The sequence below is a fragment of the Spizellomyces punctatus genome, assembly GCF_000182565.1.
Source record: "Spizellomyces punctatus DAOM BR117 chromosome Unknown supercont1.22, whole genome shotgun sequence".
NCBI classification, from domain to species: domain Eukaryota; kingdom Fungi; phylum Chytridiomycota; class Chytridiomycetes; order Spizellomycetales; family Spizellomycetaceae; genus Spizellomyces; species Spizellomyces punctatus.
This window is the reverse complement of record NW_015971558.1, coordinates 208,795-227,767: the sequence shown is the minus strand read 5'-3', so window position 1 is coordinate 227,767 and position 18,973 is coordinate 208,795. Positions and strand designations below refer to the sequence as shown.

At 47.0% G+C, this 18,973-nt stretch overlaps 6 protein-coding genes across 6 annotated transcripts in view; 3 read left to right on the top strand and 3 right to left on the bottom strand.

Moving 5' to 3' along the window:
* Positions 1–1,064, bottom strand: part of SPPG_08523 (uncharacterized protein) — a gene marked incomplete at its 3' end in the record, with an annotated part of 2,717 nt that extends 1,653 nt beyond the window's left edge. The window contains exons 1-4 of the mRNA XM_016756675.1: positions 982–1,064; positions 817–914; positions 379–755; positions 22–301 (exon numbers count right to left, since the gene is read on the bottom strand). Coding sequence (XP_016604176.1) covers positions 22–301; positions 379–755; positions 817–895 — 736 coding nt within the window. The 5' untranslated portion in view covers positions 896–914; positions 982–1,064. The remainder of the gene's footprint in view (positions 1–21; positions 302–378; positions 756–816; positions 915–981) is intronic.
* Positions 1,065–3,571: 2,507 nt separating this feature from the next.
* SPPG_08522 (uncharacterized protein) lies at positions 3,572–6,412 on the top strand (the record flags this gene model as incomplete). Its single annotated transcript, XM_016756674.1, has 3 exons — positions 3,572–5,387; positions 5,458–5,648; positions 5,722–6,412. 3 exons carry the CDS (start codon positions 3,572–3,574, stop codon positions 6,316–6,318), a joined length of 2,604 nt encoding a protein of 867 aa, XP_016604175.1. The 3' UTR covers positions 6,319–6,412.
* A 707-nt stretch (positions 6,413–7,119) lies between these two features.
* SPPG_08521 (uncharacterized protein) lies at positions 7,120–9,617 on the top strand. The gene is made up of 11 exons (XM_016756673.1): positions 7,120–7,455; positions 7,622–7,843; positions 7,908–7,948; positions 8,020–8,184; positions 8,261–8,381; positions 8,449–8,504; positions 8,569–8,643; positions 8,712–8,789; positions 8,862–9,043; positions 9,104–9,161; positions 9,237–9,617. The coding sequence occupies exons 1-11, from the start codon at positions 7,257–7,259 to the stop codon at positions 9,438–9,440; spliced, it is 1,401 nt and encodes a 466-aa protein (XP_016604174.1). The 5' UTR covers positions 7,120–7,256; the 3' UTR covers positions 9,441–9,617.
* Positions 9,618–10,026: 409 nt separating this feature from the next.
* SPPG_08520 (uncharacterized protein) lies at positions 10,027–13,383 on the bottom strand. Its single transcript, XM_016756672.1, has one exon. It carries the CDS (start codon positions 13,339–13,341, stop codon positions 10,189–10,191), a length of 3,153 nt encoding a protein of 1,050 aa, XP_016604173.1. The 5' UTR covers positions 13,342–13,383; the 3' UTR covers positions 10,027–10,188.
* SPPG_08519 (uncharacterized protein) lies at positions 12,211–16,000 on the top strand. The gene is made up of 11 exons (XM_016756671.1): positions 12,211–13,651; positions 13,718–13,784; positions 13,847–13,873; positions 13,939–14,085; positions 14,149–14,246; positions 14,307–14,445; positions 14,513–14,783; positions 14,846–14,930; positions 14,995–15,165; positions 15,229–15,474; positions 15,536–16,000. Exons 1-11 carry the CDS (start codon positions 13,592–13,594, stop codon positions 15,839–15,841), a joined length of 1,617 nt encoding a protein of 538 aa, XP_016604172.1. The 5' UTR covers positions 12,211–13,591; the 3' UTR covers positions 15,842–16,000.
* On the bottom strand, positions 15,978–18,903 carry SPPG_08518 (uncharacterized protein). The gene is made up of 14 exons (XM_016756670.1): positions 18,616–18,903; positions 18,462–18,545; positions 18,315–18,405; positions 18,079–18,192; positions 17,962–18,008; positions 17,702–17,902; positions 17,475–17,641; positions 17,315–17,415; positions 17,047–17,247; positions 16,880–16,969; positions 16,719–16,814; positions 16,595–16,657; positions 16,369–16,517; positions 15,978–16,304 (listed from the first exon to the last, which is right to left on the bottom strand). Exons 1-14 carry the CDS (start codon positions 18,881–18,883, stop codon positions 16,123–16,125), a joined length of 1,854 nt encoding a protein of 617 aa, XP_016604171.1. The 5' UTR covers positions 18,884–18,903; the 3' UTR covers positions 15,978–16,122.
* Between the last annotated feature and the right edge of the window lie 70 nt (positions 18,904–18,973).

The window sequence follows — 18,973 nt, the reverse complement described above, 5'->3', positions numbered from 1 at the left end:
CGCAGCCGCTCAATACAATACCGATGATAAATCCACGTTTCCCAGCCTCAGCATCCACATCAAAGAATTTTAGGTTATTATAAAAATCCACGTCGCCTGCACAGAGGTATCGACCCAATAATGTCGCATGCGTCGTAAAGATAGTTGCAATATTCAATGCGCGTTTCCGGAGGAGGACGAGCGCGACGCCTGCGAGCCATTCGTGAAAGTGGGCAATGATGGCGGGTTTGGTGTTTGGGGGGTGCCGATCGTCGACTTCAGAGTCGGGGAAAGACCTGAGAGATTGTTGTTGATGGAGAAACTTCAAGATCCCAAAAAATCAACCCTTTAGTTTTTAATGTATATAAAAAAAACACGATCTTTTCTTTCGTTTCTTACCTCCCCCAAAAACCACGCAACAAGATACCCAAACACGATCGCCTCATTCGTCTCCCGATCATCAGGCGGAGACGGAATCCCCGCAATACTCCACAAATCACTCTTCCACTCATTCATCCTATGATACGCCGAACTCACATCCAACAACAACACATGCGGCGCCCCCTCAATCAACCAACGCCCATAAAGATATTTCACACCCCTCTGCGCCAAATTATCCAATGTGGCTTTCATGGCTTCTGATTGAGGCTGCGTGATGGCTTCTACTTCCATTGGCGCGGTTTTGTAGGATAAAGGCCCGATGAGACAGTATCGGTCTCCATATTCGTTGCATGTAACGGGGGCTTTGGACTTTATCACAGTGTAGATTCCACCCACTGTCATTTTCAAACTTAGCGCGCGCGCGCATCTACACAACCGTATGAATTGGAGACAAACCTTTATTCGCAACCTCCCATGCAATCTCGAATAACAATGGTTTGGTGATATCCACCTGGGCGTGCTCGCTAACAGGCATGTTTGTAACCAATCAATCTCTAAAATAACAAAATGAGTAATGTAATCTCTCACAGACACAAAAAACACACAAGTTTCAAACTCTACCAAAAAGCAAAAACACACAAAAAATACGGATGTTAAAGCATCTCACTTGCAGCTTCTAATAAACGCAAGTGTTCTGTAAAAATACTTGACGTCATCGATTGTGTCGTTGTCGATGGCGTTACAAAGGTATTAGGTAATAGCTGTCGCGTGGTCTTGTTTCTTCCTTTTAAGCATGTCGTATTCAAACTATCGTTAAAGAGGCGTTTTTTTTTTATGAGGATGTTTGTTGGTGAGGAAAACATATATCATTCCATTGTTGAATAAGACTTGAGCATTGTTGGGGGTTTCCATTTTCGTTTTTAAACTTTATGGAGTATCCTTATTCGTCGCCGCATTTACATTCAAGAGTTCATGGGTTTCTACTCGACTCACACGAATGCAAGCGTAAAGAGTATATTCTATCAGTGCAAATGTCGTAATGGCACATCTCTTGCATTCACGTAAATGCGTGTAATATACTCACGAATAGTGTCCTTGAACAGTCGGCATTGGATATCTGTTTTAGGGTTAAGATTTTACATGGATGATATGGTAAAATAATGCCTCTTCTATATCCTTTTGCCATGTGCAAACAATTTACTCTCAAACAATTCAAACGGTATCGCTGATACAGGTTTGTCATCAGGTATTTTGCCATTACGTTCCTACAGCAGAAGCAGTGTACCAAAAAGGTTTTTTTCTTGGAAATATGAAAAAGGGAGCGATAGTTCATTTATCATCATGCGGATGTTAGGTCACATCTGGACAGCATGAAAATTGTATGGATGTGGTATATGCATCATAATGCAATGTGCGGCTTAAAAACTGGCTAGCATTACGGCGTGCAATGTACGAGATTTCAGCAATGAAACAAGTGCATAATGCTAAAGTCAATCAATTTACGTTTAGCTACTCTATGCCACAAACACACCAAAAACAACACCTCTGGAACTTTCATCAAGGCACATCCCATACACACCAAGACCAAAAAAATCCCAAAATCATATCAGAAAAAGGACAAAAATACCATTATACACTCGTTCAATTCCTCCAACACAACACATTCGCGTCCATAATCCAACAAAGCGATGAAAATGACATTATCCTCCACAATCACTACATTCCAAAATCTCTACCAACAACAAAAAACCGTAAAGATGCACACTATAAAAAACCCCATTCCACCACCAAAAAAAAAAACTCTACACATTTCAAAACATGAACAAAAAACCATCTTCCAAATCCACCGAAACACTCATCAACCCACCAGATTCATTCAAGTCCACCGAAACCCTCATCAACCCACCAGACTCATCAAAATCCGAGACGTTGAACCCCTCGAAAAAAAGTCAAGAGAAACAAAAGGAACGAGCTGAGCAGCATGCGGAGATGGTGGAGGGGTTAAAAAAGTTGGGGTATTTGTAATGTGCTGTAAGGAGTCTAGTTCTTTGTACAAGACGGGTATAGAAAAACAATTGTCGTATGCTTTTAAAAGACAGGAGTACATGGGATGCCACTGGAGTGGAAGATCCAACCATTTGTTCTATCTGTTCTATATAACAACTTTTGTTTTGTTTGTAGTGTTCTTTGGAATGCTGATAGGTTTTGCTATACACGGCATGTATACCCGTCCACCTTTTTCTCATTATAAAGAGAAATTATGAATCCTGTCGCATTTAACGACGACTTTTTTGGTGGCCTTTATGAACGCGGTATCGAATTATCGTCCCAGTTCATGCCATCCTTCTTTCTTATTCACTGCGACATTGGTAGGAATCAAGCTTGGCAACTACTGTGATATGTGATGAATGGACGAGTCAGGCTACTTTTGCTTTGGTGGATTAAGGTGGTCCTAGACAGCGTTTCTGAATGCCCACCTGCTGTATTTAATTTCTTTTCTAATGTCCACTCATTCCAGCCTCTTACTAGTTTTGTTTTCAACGGACCACAAAAAGTTACCACACTATTAAAATAGTCCTAAACACCTTTTTATCAACTTGGACTTTCCGTTTCTTGGTCCTACATTGTTATCTACCACATTGTTCGTCATGGTAGCGCTCCGGTAAGAGAACCGTCCATTTCTACCCAGCCAGACAATGGTGGTGGCTGTATGAAATCGAGCAACTTACAAGTACCCATCCCCGAGATCAGCAGGGAATGTCAAACGTTCTTTGAATCTGGTTGCAAGAAAATGGGTGGCATCATTACCTCCACTTTCTGTGTGTATGTGTGTAGACATGCATGTTGCATTGCAATGTATGGAATCCCCTCTCCACATTGAATTCGATAAAACGTTTTGCAGATGAAATATCGCCTAATATACAAGTTCCCTATGGAAAGAAGGAGATTTAACTCTGAAAAAGTCACACTTTTAGTGTTCCCCACACGCGATTCGGTCCAATCGACGCGCCACGATCGCGCATGCCGTAAGCAAGAAACACACTCGACACACGGCTTTGTATCGTTGAGATGCTTGGTTTCCATTCTCCGTTTTGTCGCCATCTCCAACTTGCCCCTCTTATAAAAACAAGATGCAAACGGAACGCCTCCTGTTCTGTTGGAAAGCCGTACCAACATTCATTGTACGCACTCATGCATTTGAGCGTAAACCATGCACTTTAAGAAACTTTTTCCTTTATTATTGCTTTTAGGCGTCGCGACTGTCGTCTATGCAGTTCCTCTGCAGCGACGTACAGGTCAAGGCGTCCTAAAGCGCCGTAACTTTGCAGAGGATGTCCTTAACACGAAGAATGCGTTACTTCAATTCACGAATGGGATGAACAAGTTGTTGGAGGGGTTCTTGGCGGCGGGAGGTGGGCAAACCCCGCCTGCACAAACTCCTCCGGGTCAAAACGCACCTCCTCCTGGACCACCTCCTCCTACAGAAACTTCTCCGGGACAAAATGTGCCTCCTCCTGGACCACCTCCTCCTGAACAGAACGTACCTCCTCCGGGGCCACCTCCTCCTGGACCACCTCCTGAACAAAACCCTCCCGCACCAGTCACAGTAGCCACCGCAAAAGGTGACGGCGGCCAGAAAATGACGATTCAAACAGTCCCGAGGCCGGAGCCTACGGATGGACCCAATGTGATAATCATCAAGGTAGTTCCGGGAGATAATCCCCAAGTACCAGCGGCACCTGCGTCCCCTCAACCAGCGGCGAACCCACCCGCAGGTCCAGCACCTACTCCGGCCCCCGCGGCAGAGCAACCCACACCCCAAGCAGCTCCTCAGTCTGGTGGTGCTGCACCTAGTCCCACGGCGGCGCCAGGTGCAGCAGCCGAGACAGGCGACACGGCCGCTCCCGCTGAAACTGCCGCACCGACAGCAGCCAATGATGCGCCAGGTACGAAAGGTGGGGACGCTGCTCCCGCCCCAGCAACCGTAGAAGCTCCGGCAGCGCCTGCTTCCCCCACGGCCCCCGCTGATGCAAAGACGGCACCCAAGACCGCTGGAAAAGCGCCACACCACGGTGGTGCAGCACCCGCGGCAGATAAAGTCACACCTCAAGCAGCTCCTAAAGCTGGTGGCGCTGCACCTAGTCCTGCAGCGGCAGCAGCCGAGACAGATGACACGGACGCTCCCGCTGAAACTGCAGCACCAACTGCAGCCAAAGATGCGAAAGATGCGAAAGGTGCGAAAGGTGCAAAAGGTGCAAAAGGTGGGAACGCTACTCCCCCTGCAGCAACAGTAAAAGCTCCAGCAGCGCCTGCTACACCCACGGACCCCGCTGATGCAAAGACGGCACCCAAAACTGCTGCTGCAAAAGCACCACACCATCCTGGTGCAGCAGCATTTGCTTCAGGCCCCACGGCAGATAACGTCACACCCCAAGCAGCTGCAAAAGCCCCACACCATTTCGCACAAATTTACGAACGGCATGAAGGGGAGGAGAAAACACCTGGAGCACCTGGTGGACCTACGACGCCAAATGGAGAGACGGCACCTAAAACTCCTGAAAATCCTAATGGGACACAAGTACCAGACGGGCCCACTTCCGGCGACAAGAAAACCGCTGAAGCTCCAGGCACCCCTACAGCTCCTGGCGACCAGAAGGGCAATGAAACGCCACCAGCGAAAATTCCTCCAACTCCTGGCGACAAGAAAACCGGCGGAATCCCTGGCGACACAACCCCTACAGCTCCTGGCGACAAGAAGACTGGTGACATCCCACCAGCAAAGACTCCTCCAACTCCTGGCGACAAGAAAAACGACGGCGCGCAAAAAGGAAAGAAGAAGGAGGCAGGAAAGAAAAAGGAAGGAGCAAAGAAAGGCGGCGACACGGCAGCAGATAAGAAAACCGGCGGAACTCCAGCAACACCGGGGGGCACAACAACCCCGGGGGGAGCTAAAACCGGTGGAAATGGGACACTTCCTGTCCCTGGTGCAGGAAAGACGCTAGCCGTCAAGATCATTGATCAAACAGGTACGCTGCAGACATGTTTGTAATACACGCTAGTGGCTCTCCCTAAACTGACTTTATCATGATGTACTAGCCACGGTTCAAGGTATCCCTATTCGCTTCAAACTTGCAGCTCCCGAACAGTTCCTCGTTGGAGGGGCTAATGGCAGCGCCGATGGTTTGATGGGTCTCAATGTGCTGCTTCACGGCGATGGTGGCTCTCCATTTGAGGCTTTCCCGAACCAGACCCCGGCTAATGGTCTGATGGGTGTGGCCCTCTTAGCAGTAAGTACCCGTTCTGTCGTCTATAAAAAGCCTAACAACAGTAACCTAATCAGCTTCCTTTCTTTTTTTCCAGCCAAAGAATCCGCAAAGCCGGAATCTGCCCATTTGGGGTGGTGGAAAAGGTGGAAACGATCGTCCCCTAGGACCTCTTCATTCCGCCGCCATCAACGATCTAATCCAAAACGAGCTCCCTAAACTTGTCAACTTTGACAAAAACAAGGTCAGCTTTACGGGTGTCTCCGGTGGATCCCTCCTACTATCGGGATACTTTATGCCCAAGTTTGCAGCCGCCTACAAGGGCAACAATTTCCTTTTAAATTGTGGTGCTCTAGCCCCCGCTGTCAAAATCCAGGATCCCGCAGCCCTAGGGACCCTCCGTGTTCACTTTCAATCCACGCAAAACGAACTTGCCGATCTCAAACCCGAGTTTAACAAAGCCATGGCAGCGTATAGCAAGGAATTGTCGGCAGCTGGGATGAACGATGATGCCATCAACAAGCAGTTTACCGCTGATGCTTCCCCCAAAGGCGCACATTGCGCTATGGATGGCAAGGCTTTTGTATCTGGAATCACTTTGATGGTAAATAACTTTGGGAATGTATTTGGAGACGGAAATGTCCAAGGAATTGGGCAAGTCAACAAGGGTATTGTAGGAAGAAAATTGTTTTAAGGCGTTTTCATTACAAACTGTACATAGTGTGAACTTGTAGATCCGTGACTGATAGGCTCTCTTTGCTGTAGAGTTAAGCACATTTCAATTAAGGCAAATCTTATCATGAATTCCTATGATGCCAGTCATGTTTGATATTCCACCCCATTTAACGATTTGAATCATGACATTACCCGTTGACACTGACAATGTGTGTAAACGGTCAGGGGAACTTGGCATCCTGTTGACTGTTCAGTCACACTAAGGATATCAGACAACATGTGGAAGATAAATGAACATCGTGGATAGTTGAATGCTGGCAGACTGGATAGGATACAAAATCCCAGCACATATTTTTGGTACCCCAGAAACATGTGTTCTGTCCAGTAAAAATAGTTAAAAAGCGACATTTTGATATATAGTTTATGTGGCAGGATATCCTATCCTATCCCGGCTTCGTCTTATAATGGAAACAAGTATATTTTATCCAAATATGAACATCGTCCACTAAATACTGTATGTCACAATAGAACGTCGCATCAAAATAGAACAGGCTCAAATCCCAACAAATCCGATATCGGGCAACCATTCGCTTACAGGAGGCAGATCTACGTAAGGCACCAAGGCACAATCCGGACGATTTACTACCAAAAAGTCATACTTTTGGGTAGGGCTGTTACTGGTATGCTTTCGACTATGGGGACTCAGACAAGCACGACCTGGTTGAGCATTGATCGGAGCATCACGTGACATGGCTTACGAAATCCTGAGTCACACAACAATGAGATCGTATTTGTTTGAGGTTCGTCGTAGTGCCCGCACCTCCCCCATCATCACGGTTGCACCGGCGCAATCACAAAAGGTCGGTCATAAAATCCAAGGAAAAGAATCGACAAACCTCAACACTCTTGTTCACTGTAAACGCGTAGCTGTCCCATTTCTCATTCCTTTGCATCAAGATGCGCCGGACATTTACTCTCCTACCTTTTTTAACGCTTTTGACCTCGACCTTGTCCTTTGCTACCTCCTTTGAGCATGTCCCTACAAAACCTCTTGACCCTGAGGGAGTTCCGAAGCGGTACGACTATAAGCAATCATTTAAGAAGCCGTACTTTCTGTATGACGACGTTGAGATCCCGTTCTTTGAGCATCATGGATGTACGTACCCCACATGGAGAGAACTATAGCTTGGGCTGAATTGTGTCGCGCGGAAGCGGCTAGCGCTACCTATTCAAGGGCCGCTAAGAACTTTTCCGGATGGCTTTGGAGGGAGGCAATAGTTCTCGTGTATTTACTGATCACATCACATCTTCACTTTATATAGCGACACTTTTGAGCCATGAATACGTTCGTCTTACACCAAGTGTACCAGACTCTAAGGGAACAATTTGGTCTCAAAAGCCAAATCCGCATAGTGAATGGCAAGTGCTGTTCTCCTTTTCTGTAACGGGTCGTGGGTATATTGGTGGAGAAGGGTTCGCGTTTTGGTATACGTCACGGCCAATGCAGATAGGACCGATGTACGGAAGTGAAGACAAGTGGGAAGGTACGTGCAGAATTGGGTGGTCTTGTTGCTTGTAGGTTGCTGTCTAACATTCTCGACGAGGCAGGATTGGGCATTGTCTTTGATACAGCCGACCAGCTGGAGAATGTGAGTTTGCTTTTGATCTATCGGCTACGTTGTCGGAGCGACAGGGCTCACTAGATTACCCTCACTTGTAGAGATACACTCCCTTCATTTACGGGGTAATGAACCACGGCAAGCAGGAAATGGCTCATCGAAAAGATTACCTTGCAACGTCTCTTGGAGGCGCTTGTTTCCGTGACTATCGTAATGACCCAGCACATACTTGGGCACGTGTGACATATGCGAATAGAACTATCAGAGTAAGCTCTGTCCTTCGCAGGGTGTTTTTAGGCTCATTGCGTGTATTTTCCACTCATCATGTTTGCCCAATTGAAGCTCGATATAGACTTGCGGCAAGGGGGACACGGTTTTGTACAGTGCTTTGAGCAGGCAGGCATCGATCTGCCTAAAAATTATTACTTTGGATTGTCATCAGCGACGGAAGCACATCTCGCTGGTACGGTATACTTTGGTGGACAGCGTTTTGCAGCTCAGATTGGTTAATGAGCATTCATGGCTATCAGACGATCACGACATTCACTCTTTCGAAGTATATGAGCTTGAGCCTAAATCAACCAAGGTAACTTTTCTGGAATTCACCTAATAGTAATGTCAGGGTAGTCTGATACCGCGATCCTTTATAGGCACATCTGCGACCTCATGAAAAAGAACACGTTGCTAAAGGGGACGAATTCAAAATGAGCGATGATATCAAAAAGGTGTGTGGACTATAAATGGTCAAGGCATGCTTTAAGAACGACCACTAACTTGGTCATTGGCAATTTAGATGATTAAAAAGATTGAGGATACTGTGGAAAGCACCCGAAAGCAATGGGACACGGAACCTCCAACTGACGCAATCAATGTAAGCCTAGTAATGGACGTTCATTTTTCGAAAGCGTAATGTCGGTTTGAACATTTTTCTCCACAATAACAGGCCCATATGCCCAGCGTCATCCAGCAACTACAAGGAAACCAGTTCCATATCCTGGAATCACTGAATCTCATCTTGGAAAAGATTGGAGAACCCAAAATTCCGCACGACTCAAAGGCGGCTGCTCATGCCACTACTCAAACCGAAGCGATCCACGCAGCCGGTTTAAAGTTGGACGACGTTGTGTAAGTTCTACAGCGCGCGTATATCTGTTTGCATACAAAGACTTGACGTTTTTGCAACAGACGACAGCTGAACGTACTTTCAAATGAAATCCGTGCCTTAACAGAACAGTCACAAAAGGTGCGTCCATCTTCGCGCACAACGCGCACAGATCAGGACAGCATGTCCTAACTATTCTTTATTCACCGGACACAGACAACAGTCTCCCTCTCCCGCGCACACGACAAATTGGATGAAAACCTTCAAAAGGGATCGTCACAATCATCAGCACCACCACCACCATCACAGTCCTCTCCTCTCGTAGTTGGATTTATCGGGTTTTCGGTGGGCATGCTGGTCATGTGGGTCATTAGCGTAGTTAGGAGGATGGGAGAGGAAAAAACCAAGAAATTTATTTGAGAGGGTGTTCCTATGTAGTTTTTACTCTCGTAGAAAAAGCTTATGAGGAGAAGGCAAAAATTCAAACTACCTAGTGGACCAGTTAGGAACAGATAATAGGAGCCTGTTGTTTTCTTTTGACTGTAATTTCCTCTTGCTGTTGAATACAACCGGCAACGGGGTCTGTGCATTTGGTGATCTTGGGTACCTACAAAGTAAACCTTTCACCAATTGAGAAAAGGAAAACTATGTGCGCTCCAAGGAAAAACTATGTCTTTGTCGACTTTCACAAATGTAACTCACTCAGCCGAAATAAAATTACTATTCACGCAGGATCCGTGTACTGCAGAACACTATGGTTTTTGCCCAAAAGTGGACAAGCAAAAGCAGGCCTCAACAAATATATCAAATCAGGTATACAAAAGAGCTGCGACCTCCGATTCCATCTTGTTGGTAACATTGGTAACACACGTAACACAGCTCACGTAAACAATTTATGGCGCGGATTCGTATGCCTTTTCCAATAAATCATCCAATGCCATGATGGAACCGGTCATCAAAATGTTATCCACGATCACCCACCCATCAAAAACAAAAAAAAAAAACTTGCATCTGGAAGCGAGCCATATTTTTCAATATACAAACATGAAAAAAAACTACAGAAAGCTAGTGTACAACACTACCTACCCTACCCCACGATAAAAAAAAAACTATGTGCCATAATTACAAAAAAGTTTTACCGAACATGCGTGCAATATGTGTGTCCGTTTCACCAGCCTTGATTCTTCAAAAAGCCTAATGCGAGTGGTATCCGAGCATTCCGCAATACAGCATCCACAATACCTTCCGCACTCATTGGACTCCCGTCCACTGGCAATACATAATCTTTTAGAACTCGAATGGCCACCTGTTCCTGGATCGCCTCCATTTCTTCGCTGCTCGATGTTGACGTCGAGCTGCTCGATGAATTTGTTCGTCGTCGGGAGTAGGATGTGGGTGCACGGCGGGGAGCAGGAGCGTTGGGTACAATTCCGCCAGCGGAAAAAGATGCAACCCACTGCTCCCTCGTCGGTTGGTCTGAGACGGCGAAAAGATACTTTTTCTTGCTGGGTGCGGACGAGGGTGGTTGATAATTATCGCCTGCGATACCATCCAGGTGGCTATGGAACGTGATCTGAAAACTATGACGGAGGAACGCGGGTTCAATGGTAACTTGTCGGGTTTGAGGGGTGGCGTAGCGTTTTGCTGATGACCCGCGCTTGGTAAAAAAGACGAGCTTGCGGCCCAATCCGGAACCGCGCATGTAGAAAACCGCTACATTAGAACGAACGAACTCGAGGACGGGAGGATCGAATTGGAGATCTTGTCCATGAAGGTGAATGCGAAGATGGGCGTCCGGATATGGAATGCGCACAAGAATAGGCGGAGAGGTATGTTTCAGCGTTAATCGTGAAGGGAATGGAGGAGGTGTAAACTCATTGTCTTGCGCCACCCTTCGGTCCCTTGCAAAGGTATCCTGAAGGGCGGGCGTTCGACTCTGCAAGTAATCAGTATCGACTTCGACAGAAATTTTCTCCTTGACCATCAAGTCACCATCCAATTCCGCCATTTCCAATTTCTCGCGTCGGACGCTTTCATAGATCTCTCCCAACACGTCTGATGGCACGCCCGAGGAATAGACCCCTGATCCCGCAGCGACCGCGTCGGCACGTACACCAGTACGAAATCGATCTACAAACTCTCGCATGGTCGTTGAATTATTCTCATCCGCGTATGGGTTATGAAGATCAGCGTTAAGTTCCATGATGGCAAACACAAGCTTTAGAGTGACGTGGGCGTCATAGTCCACCGCGTCCTTGTTGCAATGATACCAGCGTTTTGCAAATGTGTCCAGTATCGCGTCTATCACCGCACCTTCTCCTGGCAACCGTATGGAAGAGAGAAACAATCGCAAACTCTCATCTAACCTCTGGTTCTTGAATGGAAAGAACGATAAGAAGCCTTGGAGTATGTCGTGGTGTTCCGGAATCCCCAGAAACCTTCCCAACTGTTTCCGGCTCAACCCCCATGTTACATGTAGAAAATGCGCGATTGCATCAGGTGTACAAGGAAACGCCCTTTTAGCAATAAGGTATGCAATCGCCTTGATCGGATTTGTTGTAAACTTCCGAATTGCCGACTGTACAGCAGGGCTGGGGGCACGTGGACTATACTGCCATCGTTCGTCCTTCAGTACCAACTGTGCGTTACGCAGTGGCATGATCGACTTGACTTGATAGATAGACTGTTTTGGATCATCCTGATCTACCTTGAGCTGCTTTGCAATGATCAAAACGTCACTGAACAAGAAGAGGTATCGATCTTTGACGGTACTTGTCGTAATAACTTGCCACGCACGACCTTGATGAAGAAATTTGCGGGATTGCATGATACCAGTGACCGGCGGCGGTGACGCTCGGATTTCTGCAGAAGACTCAGCAAAATCCACGCGGTGCTGGCGTCCTGATGGGCCGTTCGAAGGTGCTTGAATGGCCGAACCTTGGGGCGGAGGGCCATAGGATACATCGGCACGACGGAGGGGGAACTCTTCCACACACTCTTGTGCGGCGTCCACCGCGACTTCGGACTCTGATCTTTGGCGTAACGGTCGAGATGGTGACATTGGTGGCGAGACCATCCCTTGACCATTTTGGGTGGGAGTCTGCTCAATTTCATTATCTTGACCACGATTCCGTTCATTTGCTCCAGTATCACTCCAATTTTCGTCATATTCAACGTCTTCTGGATCTTGCGGGAATACTGATGTGGGTAGGCGTCCGCGCAATCCAAGTAGTGAATTGGGCATTTGTGCAGGGCGAACTCGAGGGGAATGAGGAGACAAAGGCGACTGAGGCGATAAAGGTCCGGGAATAGTGATTGCACGCTCCATTTTCGGGGGGGCTAGCATCCGCGATCGACTTGAAGAGCGGACAGGGAAATTTGGCATGGGCATCGCAGGATCGACATGCATTGGCACGGAGGTTCCAAACGGGGACGGGGAGAATCGACCGGAACGGAGCTGGTCTTTCTCCCCTTTCAATGGTTCGAAAAAGTCCGGATCAGACCGGAGTGACCCTGGACCTTCAGTATTGGTGCCGTCTCCTATGCTCACATCTGCTTCAACCAGCTCCGGCTCAGAAAATATCTCTCCTTCTAATATATCCCGCACTTCTTCACCTAAAATCGTATCTACGCTACTATGTCGTCGGTGGAGATTTCGCTTGCGCCCCAGTGTTGTTCGCGATCGACGGATTGGTGATACAGACCAATCCCGAACGTGATCTTCGTCCATATGCGTAACGGCTGCTTCCGCCCGTGAAGTCGGCCTGCGCTCGAGTTCCTCACGAGGACTACCCACTCTTCTGTTATTTCCAAGAAAGCCTATGGCCAACGTTCTCTGGGCGAGTCGGTCTGCTTCCTCCGCGTCCCCTCGCATTCTCTGCCGCTGTTCCTCCAAAACCCGCAATTTTCTTTCAAAAGTAGTTTCATTCATTTCTTCAGCTTCTTTCTGAAGTCGAAGCTCGTCTTCTTTCCGTCGCAGCATTACAGATATTCGCTCAAGCGAAAGCACGCCATTGTAAGGAGACGGTGTTGCTGTTGGCGCTGGTGGGACATACACTTGCTGCGAGGAACTGGCCAAAGTGGGCTGTTCCGCAGGAATTTCTTCAAGCTCAGAGTAAAAGATGGGTTCACCAACCTCGGCTGATGGAGCTGGACCAACTATCCCGTTTTCGGATGTATATGATGATTCCACTTCCCGGTCCTTGTTTGCACCCTGATTTGAAACATTACCACGCTCCAATACTCTTTCAGTCCCTCGCCTACGCAAAAACCCTATGGCAGCAGCTCGTTGCCGATTGCCCAGCAGGTGGTCATCGGCCATTGTTGGGTGAGCGGAGGGATCAACCTTCGCACTCTGTTTGCCTTTCCCGATATCTGAGGGGCAACGGGAACTCGGAGAGTTGTGACATATGCCCAAAAAAGGCAAATGATGTCCGTGCGGTCGACACGTGGACCCAGATGTCTGGTAATCACGTGCTACCACGTCATGTCGATTGCCCTCAAGTGTTGAGAGCTCTCCGGTTGTCCGTACGGTCTTCCACCGACCATTTTGCTAAAGTCCCATACAGGAGATGATGGACTTTGCGGGAAATATTACTGGGGCGTTTGTAGCATTTGCTGTTATATGCTTGGTGGGTTCGTCTTGGGTAGACAAATGCCTGTGAAATGTGTCTCAGTGGCGTTACTGGTTCCCTCAGGCCATTGTTGTATTCTCTTATGCGTTAGTCAAATATTTTGAAGACCGCCATGAAGGCGAACCTTTAGGTTTGGCTGAGTTTGGTTCTCTATTTAAATTCATTGTTTTTAAATGGTTATCTACCATATAGTAACAGCTACCTGTGTTGTTGGATTATGTGAGTCGTCTATCGCCATTCTGCCAGTTAGAGGCCAGGCTGCTGATCTCTATCGTCTATCTCAGCAACTTGTCTCGCAACCATATTCCTTATTCCCGTCGATGTTTATATAACGGCGGGTACGACAGATCTGTCCACTGGACTCAAGCATCCCTGGGCAACACCGGATTTTCTGTCTTACGTCCAGCTGGGTTTGAAGATCGCTTACTATGGTGAGGCATTGTGTGTTGCCTCATCCGCTTTCCGCGATATTTGTGCTCAATGTTCTTGCTCAGTGCTTTACAGCTGTGTTGTCTTTGGATCATTTGTCGTGATTCCTTGGGTTTACTTTTACTTTGAAGAGGGCGGTGGAGAGGACTCTACATTCAAGCGGGTTCGTTTCAATTACGTGAGCATGTTCCTGGTGATGAAAGAGACCAATTGGACTTGGCAGCGCGCACTCAGTGCGACAAAGTACACGGCGGCGACTATGATCACCGTCTCGGTTCTATTTGTGGCTGCTCTTCTGCTGAAGACGCGGAATGATGATTCACCGAGAGATATCGAATGGCTTGAGAAGCTTTTAGGCAGTGGTAAGTATCGGTTTTACAAAGTGGTCACTGTGAGAACGGACGCTAATGACGATTAAAAACCTACAAGGTGTCGAAACGCCCTTTATCGCGCTAATCGGCGTGCTAATAACATTAGGTTTACTAGTATACGTCTCCTTTACCTCCCTTGGTTTATCCCTCCTACCAATCCGCTTCATCCAAGCTGGAAGTGCAAACCAAATCAACCAAGACGCTGTCGCCCAGCTTGCTATAGTGCAAGAAAGACTAAGGGCTTTCCGTGCCAAGTGTGGAAGAGAGGGACCAGGTGCCATGAACAGAAGGGAGAAGGGCGAGTTAGAGGAACTGGAGAGAAAAGAGAGGTTCGTCGTCGTTTGACGTTATGGTGGTAATCCTTGTTTTGATTTTTGGAATGGTCACATAGAGATTTGCAAACCCGCGTTCTGGCCATGGAGAGAGCTAATTCTAACTTTTGGGTCAGATTTTGGAATGGATTGAAACCGTTCATGGTACCTATAGCGGTGTCTCCAAAACTTTAGCTCCGTGCGCAACCTAACAGACTTTTGCCAACAGATTTTTATTGGAACGGTTGTCCTCCTATTGAGTTTGTCCATTACATTTGCGATTCTCCTAGCGTGTATCGACAAGATCAAGAATTCCTTCTGTGGGGCGTCCTGCGGCTGGATGCTCGATCATCCCATGTTTTATAATCCTGTCAATTGGCTTCTCCTTCGGGCCTCTAAGGTATGGGAGCTTGTTATTGCACTGGTCGGCAATGGCACTGTTAGTAATGCGTCGAACCTATAGTACTTTCCCTTGGACACCCTCCTCCTACTCGTTATCATCATGTACCTTTTCTTTTGTACACTAGTGGCGCTGACGCGGCTTGGTATTCGCTGCCTCTGCATTCCCCTATATACCATCCGTCACAATGCAACGAGCCCACAAGGTCTTCTCCTGGGAACGATGCTCATGATGCTGGTAACAGTGGCATACGGATATGTGGTGCTGGTTTTAGCACCGCAGTGGGGCACTTTCGGCGTGCAACGCTACGTAAGTTGTTTGATCTGATACTAGTATTCCGATTTTGGCTAAACAACGATTTTCTTGGCAGTGTGATCTCCCAAGTAGAAATTGTACAGATGACCCTTCCAAAATCCGTCCCTGCACAATGCAGGCACCAACAAGTCTTTGCACACCCACTACCATCTCTACTATCATTAACCGTACGACGTATACGTTCCCTCTGTTTGGCACAATCTTTTATTGGGCTCAATGGGCCTTTTTGGCTGTGTTTGTTGTCGGGATGGTGGGTGCAATTGCACAACCGGATGATCGACATGGAGAGGTGAGCGATGATGAAGAAGAAGACATGGAGAGGCAGGCATTACTGGCTAGAGCAACAGCAGCACGGCGGTAAGAGCGGTAAGATACATGTTGACTCGTTGTCAACAGGGCGTCGTTGTTTTGAAGATTTTGTTTCCTTGTACATATTATTTGTAGTTTTTAAATATTTTGTGTTTTTCTTTTGTGCGAAAGCAAGTCGTTGAATGTATCTTTGCGACTGTTAATGGTAGACCCACAAACTCTGGGTTACGACCCATTATTGAGCGTAAATCCAAACACTGGTATTCAAAAATCCCGATCTGCATCCCGTCTAGTATTACAACAATGCATCAGCCCAAGTACCATTTCCCATCCTCACTTCTTTTTTGTTTTATCGACAACTTCTACAAATCTGCTGCTCACAGCAGACCCCTTGCCCCCCGTAAACGGCATACCACACTCCTTTTCCAAAACGGAACATACTTCCTTCACTTTTGATCCTTGAATCATGACTTCGTATACAGGCGCCGCATTTGCTTTTCCCGGAATAGGTGTAACTGATGGAAAGAGTAGGTTAAATCATCAAACACCGCATCTGGGATGCAGAAGAAAGTAACTAACCAGATGTACTACTGGCACACCGAACCTTCAACCACCCAGCTAATTGCTCAGGATCTATTCCAAATCGTTCAATTCCTACAACCTTTGTCACCGTTTTCCGTCCTTGGCGTTGTTCGACGGTGATCTGGATCGGTTTTAATGTTCCTTTTCTATGAGTACAGTATGAATTAGGGGAGTCTCGAAATCGTGTGGTTGTTAAAGTATATGTTGAGCATGCTAGCCATACCGAATCTCAGGTTCGCGTCCCGGAAGGTGAAGCTCATGGTATGGTTGCATTCGTTCTGTCAACCTAAATGCAACAAATCAGAACAAAGAGTATAATTTGAAAGGGAGGCCAATGCGGACCCTACCTTTGCAAAATTCCATCTCTGGGAAGATAATCCACGCTCTGGTACTCATCCTTTTTCAAAACTGCATCGCACAGGATGGCGTCGATTTTTACCATTCTGAAGGATAAGGAAAACGTCAGCACACGATGATTCAGTTTCTCATGTCGGAAATGTTTATATACCTTGGATTCGCTCTGTCAATCAAGTTTTTCATTTCGGCGTACTCGGTAACTGCCACCCGTAGATCAGCCTCGGTGAACAGAGCATCTTTACTATATGAGAGTGATTATACGAGAGTGATTAGTCAGATGAAATGCTCGGTCGCAACAAAAATGTACTTTGAATATACCTTGCACCAATTTCCTCAAAAAGTCTACATTCTTTTGCGGAGGCTTTGTAAAGCTCGACTGCTGATATAGTCTCACCAGCACCGGACTTTCCGTTGGTTTTACTTGAATCAGTCGGAGACCGTGATCCATCTGCAGGTCCTTCGGGCTTGGCGGGCTTTTCGTCTCCAGCGACTTTACGTGGTGCAACAAATTCTATAATTCTTCGGAGGAAAATCTATAGTTAGTGTTTCGGGCACTGACTGCATTAGTAGCATTAACAATTCTTACTGCGGATGTTGCCGATTCACACTCATCAACATGGTTTCTCCGCCTCGCTCTTTTAGTTTGATCAAACCCCGCTTTTCCATGGCCTTGAGAAATTTTCCAACCTACACGGTTCATCAGCACTAAGGTCTTTCCTGGATGACGCCGTCTCTAATTACTCCACCTTTTTATATGACGATTGCTTAATATCTATCAGGGTCCCTCGTGGTCGACATGGTACAATGTAGTTGGAATACAACAGACTTGATGGCATCGGAAATGCTTTAGGGTCATCCGGTAGTCGGGATTTCAACACAGTAAACAGTGCTTGCTCAAGTAACTGGTCCATCTCTGGCAACCCGGGAATTTAACAAAACGAAAACGTAATGGGCAAAATTCGTCTTGTCTCACCAGCAGGTGACATTTTCACTTCTGTATCCGTTTCTTTTGCTACGGCCTCCTCGTTATTCTGCTCGATCTCTCCGTGGACACTTCCATCAAGGTTCAAGTTTTGCATGGACGCAGGCAGGGTTTCACTCGCTATGGGAGTTGAGGCGCCGGATGGATTATATTCAAGCTCTGTCCATGATCCACTAGTGTCCGCATCGCCCACTGCAAGAAAACCAATGAACCTCCATCCCTTAAAATGTCTTTACATAAAGACTACCCACCTTCCACAAAGTCCAATTCTGGAGGCTCAGACTTATTTCCATGAGCCCTGGAAAGTCAGCCAGCATATGAGCACTCTCGGTCAGCTCCTTTACAGGATTCGATCAGCCGCATCATACCACATGTAGTCTCCAAAGGTATGCAGAATCTTGACGCCCTTTCCCCTCATCTCATATCTACTCTTCTTAATATCCGCGCTGGACACAGTCATTGTACCCACTGCCATGGGTATCCTGGTAAACAATGATGGTATGAATGCTGGATCCGGTCACCATTCAAGGACAATAAGCATTTCGATGCTGCTAATGCATGATGTGCTCGTGATAGGATCAAGGACGATATAGGGTATACTTACGGGCTTCCTCGAACAGTGACAGCAGCTACATCCCCGTACGCAAAGTCGTGGAACCCTTCGGCTGGGATAATGACACCTGGCAGCATAAGATCTGATATTTTCCAATAAGCATAGGAAACTGATACCCACTGGGTGACACTAACTAACCTGCTCCATCAAAGAGTTTTTGTAGCACGGGTCCGTGCGTCATAATGGTGGGAAGCATAGCGGGAATCCTCCATAATGTGTAAACTTAACAAGAAGTTACCAAGACTGAGCGGATTTTGACATATACTACCACTAGGACCTCGAATTAGCTTACCTGTTGGAAAAATACAACCGCTCAAGTCTTTCCATAATATTGGTTGCCCATCGACGACATACAGGACCCCTTGCTCCCCTCCATGCGTAACAAACTTTGCTGAAATAACTTCCCCTCCCCCGTCCTTTCCTTCCTTGGTGGGTATAAGGTCGACGACAACCTCCTCGCTTATAGAAGGATATGCAGCCAGCAACTCTGCTCGCAGTTTTCGGCGGTCCGAAGAGCGTAGGTGAGACTGCGGTTTGGTGTGGAATGGCTTGCGAAACATTTTCAACGCTATAGTTTTTATGCAAACTGTCCAAGCTAGAGTAAGGCTGCTGCGCGTTAGCGATTCACCATGCCAACAAGGTGTGGTTGA

Coding starts and splice junctions, on each gene's coding strand:
- SPPG_08521 (XM_016756673.1), top strand. CDS start 7,257: ATGCGCCGGACATTTACTCTCCTACCTTTTTTAACGCTTTTGACCTCG. Junction 8,644..8,711: donor TGAGCGATGATATCAAAAAG/GTGTGTGGACTA, acceptor TTGGCAATTTAG/ATGATTAAAAAGATTGAGGA. Junction 8,790..8,861: donor CTCCAACTGACGCAATCAAT/GTAAGCCTAGTA, acceptor CCACAATAACAG/GCCCATATGCCCAGCGTCAT.
- SPPG_08520 (XM_016756672.1), bottom strand. CDS start 13,341: ATGGCCGATGACCACCTGCTGGGCAATCGGCAACGAGCTGCTGCCATA.
- SPPG_08519 (XM_016756671.1), top strand. CDS start 13,592: ATGATGGACTTTGCGGGAAATATTACTGGGGCGTTTGTAGCATTTGCT. Junction 13,652..13,717: donor CATTTGCTGTTATATGCTTG/GTGGGTTCGTCT, acceptor TGGTTCCCTCAG/GCCATTGTTGTATTCTCTTA. Junction 14,247..14,306: donor AGGACTCTACATTCAAGCGG/GTTCGTTTCAAT, acceptor TGGACTTGGCAG/CGCGCACTCAGTGCGACAAA.
- SPPG_08518 (XM_016756670.1), bottom strand. CDS start 18,883: ATGTTTCGCAAGCCATTCCACACCAAACCGCAGTCTCACCTACGCTCT. Junction 18,546..18,615: donor CGGTTGTATTTTTCCAACAG/GTAAGCTAATTC, acceptor CTTCTTGTTAAG/TTTACACATTATGGAGGATT. Junction 16,815..16,879: donor ATTGACAGAGCGAATCCAAG/GTATATAAACAT, acceptor CTTATCCTTCAG/AATGGTAAAAATCGACGCCA.